This window comes from Gouania willdenowi, chromosome 24 (genome assembly GCF_900634775.1).
Source record: "Gouania willdenowi chromosome 24, fGouWil2.1, whole genome shotgun sequence".
NCBI lineage: Eukaryota > Metazoa > Chordata > Actinopteri > Blenniiformes > Gobiesocidae > Gouania > Gouania willdenowi.
This window is the reverse complement of record NC_041066.1, coordinates 14,582,482-14,588,728: the sequence shown is the minus strand read 5'-3', so window position 1 is coordinate 14,588,728 and position 6,247 is coordinate 14,582,482. Positions and strand designations below refer to the sequence as shown.

The window sequence follows — 6,247 nt, the reverse complement described above, 5'->3', positions numbered from 1 at the left end:
TAGGCTAAATGAAACCGTTTTGTGACGTCGTGAAACAATGATCATGTGTTTTTTTTCCCCTTCGGTGCGAGCACGTGTGAGCGTGTGAGTGGGTAAGCCAAGGTGATGAGTGGTAAATTTGTCCTTGCATACATACACATCATCCCATTCACTCTGAGTCAGTCCCGTTGTTTGTCCATTAACAGAAAGCTCATTTATTTCTAGTAATTGTAAAAGCATACGTGTGTGACAATAAAATCTGCTGCAATCTGCAGGACTGTTGGATAATATATCTGTGTGTGTGTGTGTGTGTGTGTGTGTGTGTAGTTTGGATTTGTTAGTAGACCAAACTTAAAGTTAGTTTTTTTTAATCATACAAGTTCCTTAAGTTCCTGTTTCTATTGGCTGGGGTTAGCGTGTATTCCTTGTGATCTGACAAACACGCAAATTGATATGTTGTGTTTTAACTTGAGAGTCTTTTTCCTGCACAGGTAGTGTGAATGATGGGAGGTCAGAACAGACACACGCACACACACACACACACACACACACATGGCCTGGCCAGCTGGGTCTAGATGTTAATGTTCAGTGGAGCTGAGCTGAGTTCAGTCAGACGAACTGCATCGCCCCGTTTCTCCATATGGGACTCTTCTCTGCAGTGGCTGCAGGCGACAGGGCCACAGTTTCTAAACACACTTTTACTGCATGTCGGTTCGGTTGGACTCACTGTGTTGATCACAGCAACATTTGAACTCGGGGTCTGTTGGGTGATCATAAAAAACGTAATTACTACATGATGTCAAAGCAGTAAAATCATTCATTACACCATCTCAGGGTTATTGATCGTGATTACATGTGTTTCACTTTAAAAAAAAAAGAGCAAGACGTGTGTTGTTTTTGAGGGACCATAAGAAATGAGAAATCCCACTTTATAAAGGACACTTTTAAATCAAACTCATCTTAGTACAAGGGCCACATACGACCTGTTTTGATCTCCTGGAACACAAAAAATCATGTTTTTGTGAAGAAAAAAATCATGTTTTTGTGAAGAAAAAAATCATGAAAACATCTTGTGCCTCTGTTTGCACTTTCACTTGTAAGTAATTGTGTAAGTGACTTACAGTATCCCGAATGTTAAGCAATTAGTTAAAATTCCTTGAATTTGCAAGTCATTTTCTCAAAAGTTGCAATGTAATTTGTTAGAATTCTGTGTCAGAAATTGCAAGATTTTTCCTTTTTGCTGATTTAGATTTTTTGATTTTGTTGAAATAAATGTGATTTATTATTACTGTAAATAATCAAGTGCTGCAAGCCCCATTGTATTTAATCTGCAACTTATATGGTGATTTACAAAAAGTCTTACATTGAACAAAATCTTCCTTTGGGCCAGACTAGACCCTCACCCTTCAGAAAAATAGACGTTTATGTGAAGGGAAAAAAAATGTCAAACTTCTTGTGCCTCAGATTGCACTTTCACTTTTCACATTTCAAATTTTTTGTACGTTACTTACAGTTTCCTGATGTAATGCAATGTAATTTGCCAGAATTCTGTGTGAGAAATTGCAATTTTTTTCCATTTTACTGATTTTTAAATTTTGTTGTTGTTGTTGAAATAAGTGTGATTCAATATTACTCTAAAATATTGTACTGTAAGCCCCATCGTATTACATCTACAACTTTTATTGTTCTTACATTGAACAAAAATTTGAGTTTGAGTTTGGCATATATGCTTGAAATGATTACGTGTGCTCTATTATTGCTTAACTACATACATAATCAGGACTTAAATCCCAGCACAAAGCCAGTGCCAGTCTTGGGCTCGACACTGGCTGTCGTGGATGAAACATTTATTACCGCATTGATTGAATTATGACGGGTTTCTGTGCGTCTCTCTGCAGGATGAATGAGGAGCAGATAGCTACAGTGTGTCTGTCGGTGCTCAGGGCTCTGTCCTACCTGCACATGCAGGGCGTCATCCACCGAGACATCAAGAGTGACTCCATCCTCCTGACCAGCGATGGCAGAGTGAGTGTGTTTTTATTGTTGTAATGTAAGGCATCTCCCACTTCCCGACCTTCTCACTGACTGCCAGTCTCATCACTTGACATCAGCCAGTGCAGAAACTGTTCATCATCAATTACAACTTGTACTGCAGTAATTAAATCTGGCCTAATGCTTCTATCGAGATGATAAGACATGATTAATTGAGGCACAATTAACTGCTAATACAAGAGATTAGTGTCGTCCGTGAAAGCTCTTCATCACAAGAGGTCAGTGCATGTCTGGATTAATATATTCTCCATTGTTTAAACAAGTACCACTGAGTGAGACCTACTGTAAATACATGAGCGCGTTTTTTTTTTTTTGTCTTCTTCGTCTTTGTCTTTGCAGATCAAGCTGTCAGACTTTGGTTTTTGTGCCCAAGTTTCCAAAGAGGTGCCCAAGAGGAAGTCCCTGGTGGGGACGCCTTACTGGATGGCACCGGAGGTCATATCCAGACTGCCTTATGGTACCGAGGTAAGAACAGCACACGTCAACGTAAGACTAATGGAAGGTACTCCAACTGTGGCGATGGGCCCCACCTGCGCCCATCGCCCCCCTGAACTAATAGGGAACAAGTAACGTTCAGTTTTATGATGAATGAAAAACTAAATTAAACTTATCGCCTGCATGAAAAACAAATAAAAAGTAAAAGTGCAGTCGTCAAAAATACCGGAAATAACGAAACATTGTTTGCGATCTGTGCCAAAAAGCTTAAGAAAACAAAAAAGGAGTCACATTTTTAAGTCAGCTATTGAACGTTTGTTTATTGTTCCACTCCATGTGAAGTGCATGCCGACGTAAATATATACAGTATATATATATTTGCACTTTAGTTCCACGTTACATTTTGTTACCGGTCGCATATCTAACACAGTCTAATAATTTCATGTTTTTTTAATTTCTGCTACATTTTTGGGCTTCTCCTTATTACTTTCTTTATGTGTAGGCATTTTGTTTAATGTTAATGATCTTTTTTTGTCAATGAAGAAAAGTTTTTAAGAAGATTGGCATGAAATTGTAAATGTCCTCCTGTTTGTCGCCCCACCTGTCATGTTTCCATTCCCCACCAGGGCGCACGTAGACTCCCCTGAAAAAAAAAAAAAAACCTTTTTATGAGTTTAATAATCATTTTTTCCTCCTCATTTTTTAATAAAGGTTACATTTTAGACCCATTTTCTTGAAAAAAAATTCGGAAATGGGGGGCCTGAAAATGTTTCACTCTTCAAAGGGGCGGAACAGAAATAGTTTGGGAACCAACAGGCTTGAGGAGATAGATTCTTTTTTTGGTACTAACACAGTGACCTTTATCTGCATGTCCAGGTGGACATCTGGTCTTTAGGGATCATGGTGATTGAGATGGTGGATGGAGAACCTCCATACTTTAATGAGCCCCCTCTGCAGGCCATGAGGAGGATACGAGACAACCTGCCCCCGCGGCTAAAGGAGTCACACAAGGTGAAAAGGTTTACCATATATCCTACTCAAGTAGAAGTACTGTTGCTTGATTGAAATTGTACTCAAGTACAAGCACAAGTAAAAAGTAGCTCAATTAAATAGTACTCATAGTTAAAGTTAGCAGTTACTTTCACCCCCCACATTTCTTTTTAGTAATAAATCTTGTCACGTTCCCTTGCAGACAGTAAACTTCTTATATATAACCTTTTTTTTTCATGTATAAACTTAAAAAGGACGAGACCAAATCTTGCACGACTGGAAATTAATTTATTTTTCACAAAGACATCTGTATAAAATGAAGGGTTTGTCAAAATGTACAATTCTTTTTAAAAATAAAATGACACCAACAAATTCAATACAAAAGAAACAAAAATTCTTAGTATAAGTATAAGTATAGCTACATTTTCGAACTCTAAAACCGTGCCGTGCCAAATGTGCCATGTGGGTAACAACATAATAGGTAGAAACCACAACCTGAACCCATGAAAGTAGCTGGGCGTTGATCAGAAAAGGCAAGACTTCAATAGACCATGAAATAAAAAAATAATCACAAAAAATGATCATTTACTCTGTAACGGTTGGGTGTTGAAATGTTATGCACTGTATTACTTCTTTTAAAATGTACTTAAAAAGTAACCAAGAGCCTCAAAACGCCGCCGCCTCACACACACATAAAGACACATAGCAGTGAGAAGTACATGCACGTCCGCACACACAGAGACAGACGGGGATACACACACAATGTGTCTGTACATACACACATAGCTTGATGAACCGCCTGATTAGACCAGAATCTGCTGTCGATCAATGCTCACTGAGGGCTGTGATTGGGGGAATCTCTCCTCCCTCCACTCAGCTTTTATAGGAGAGGCGGGGCCGACAGTGAAAGTTGGTGACGCGCAATGGTCACAATAATCTGTCTCAACCAATAGCGAATTTAAATTTCAACAGCCGGCTCAAGCCTGAGAAGGCAGTGACTGACATTTTGCAACTAAAAATGCTCAAAAAAATTTTTTTTTGTAAAATGTTAAAAGATGGACTAGGATCAACCAATAGCACTACTTAAAGGTAGGATAGGGGATTTTCTCCAGTAAAGGCGGAGGAAACTGCATTCAAAATCATGCTGGCTTTCGAAAATCACCTACCCTGCCTTCAACACCCAAATACATATGTGTATTCAGCAGAAAAAAGTGGGTTTGGGGTTTAGCTATACTCTTTAAGTACAAGTAAAATTACTGATTTAGAAAAATAGTCAAAAAAGTACAAGTACCCATAAAAGCAACTCAATTACAGTAACGTGAGTACTTCATGTTCATCCTTTGGGCCCTACAGGTGTCTTCCGTGCTGCGCTCCTTCTTGGATATGATGCTGGTGAGGGAGCCGTCACAGAGGGCCACGGCTCAGGAGCTCCTCCAGCATCCTTTCCTCAAACTGTCCGGCCCTCCATCCTGCATCGTCCCCCTCATGAGACACTACCGCCATCGCTGAAGTGCATTCTCCTCCTCCATATACTAAAAACACACACTCATGCACACGCACGTGCTGTGGGTGGCAAAGCCCTCGCCCAGCCTGAGAAAACACCCCCACGTCACACCCACACCTGTACCCGTGGAGTAGATTAGCTCGAGGAAATATTATTAGTCACACTCAGTGAAGAAAAGAAGAAGAATAAAAAGGAATTTCCTATTTGCAGACTTTGAACTGGTGTAGTGGAGCACCACAAGGAACTGGCTGGACGTTTATTCTGCTGCTGTCTTTTATCTTCCAAGGCTCTGAGCCTTCAGCTCCAGCTCGACTGTTCATAGCCTCGGAGGGGCCCCGGCCAGGCGGAGGGCCTCCTCTGACCAGCGAGAGGAAGATTTTTTTTATTAAACACGAGGAATGACTTGTCAAACAGCTGCTGCTGCTGCTCAGCTGGTCCAACACGGACAGACGACTAACGCTTCTCTCACAACACAGTCAAAATGTATTTTAGAGAAACTTGTAAGTTTTTCTGTACAGTTTTGATAATTTGCAGTATTTTATCGTGTCGTAACCATTGTGATAAAAAGCAGTATTAAATAGTTTCTGCAAAAGATCTTTCCTACTGTTTATAATCCACTTTTTGCTCAAAGTTACGAGAGAGATCCCAAATAAAAAAAAAAAACATTTAAACCCCAACTGTTACTAAAAATATGAAATATGTTTATTATCTTACATTTATAGACAGAACTTCCATTTATTGTTGGACAAAAGGGTTATGTGAACATTTTTGTATGATGTTTTAAACTATCTATTTATTTATTTGAATTTAAATGTTTATTTATTTTCGAGCTAGTGTGGCCTTTTTGTTTGTTTTAAATTTTCGAGGTTTAAAAAAAAAAAAAAAAAAAAAAACTTTTCACAAAGCACTCTGGTCGACACAGTGATATTAGTTGTCCTACCACCATCCAAGCAATTCGCCAAACTTTCCTATACGAACCCCATGAAAGCCCTGTGTTTATGATACCGCAACGACACCATGCATTTTAAATGTAGCACAGAATGAGTGACGATGTTTTATTCCGAGCAGATGATTTGTTTTATATTAGAAGTCTCACTGTGTTTATTTCCACGTTTTGAGATGGCGCGGACGCAGATTTAGAAAAAAAAAAGAAAAAAGTTGTTTTTTTTACTTGTATTCTTGCTGGCATCGTCTCACTTTGGTTTTTTTTCTCCACCTCAGTCTGACACACATGACCAAAAGAGCTCCACCTCACCGCTTCACTCATTATTCACTGTGATTTTGACT

The 6,247-nt window shown here is 39.2% G+C and overlaps 1 protein-coding gene across 5 annotated transcripts in view; it reads left to right on the top strand.

Moving 5' to 3' along the window:
• pak5 (p21 protein (Cdc42/Rac)-activated kinase 5) overlaps positions 1–5,543 on the top strand; it is a 100,828-nt gene extending 95,285 nt beyond the window's left edge. For 4 of the 5 annotated variants that reach the window (XM_028439913.1, XM_028439912.1, XM_028439911.1 and 1 more), the window contains 4 exons: positions 1,878–2,004; positions 2,371–2,496; positions 3,343–3,477; positions 4,810–5,543. In XM_028439913.1, coding sequence (XP_028295714.1) covers positions 1,878–2,004; positions 2,371–2,496; positions 3,343–3,477; positions 4,810–4,965 — 544 coding nt within the window. In that variant the 3' untranslated portion in view covers positions 4,966–5,543. The remainder of the gene's footprint in view (positions 1–1,877; positions 2,005–2,370; positions 2,497–3,342; positions 3,478–4,809) is intronic. The other variant, XM_028439914.1, reaches the window with a different exon arrangement.
• Positions 5,544–6,247: the final 704 nt, after the last annotated feature.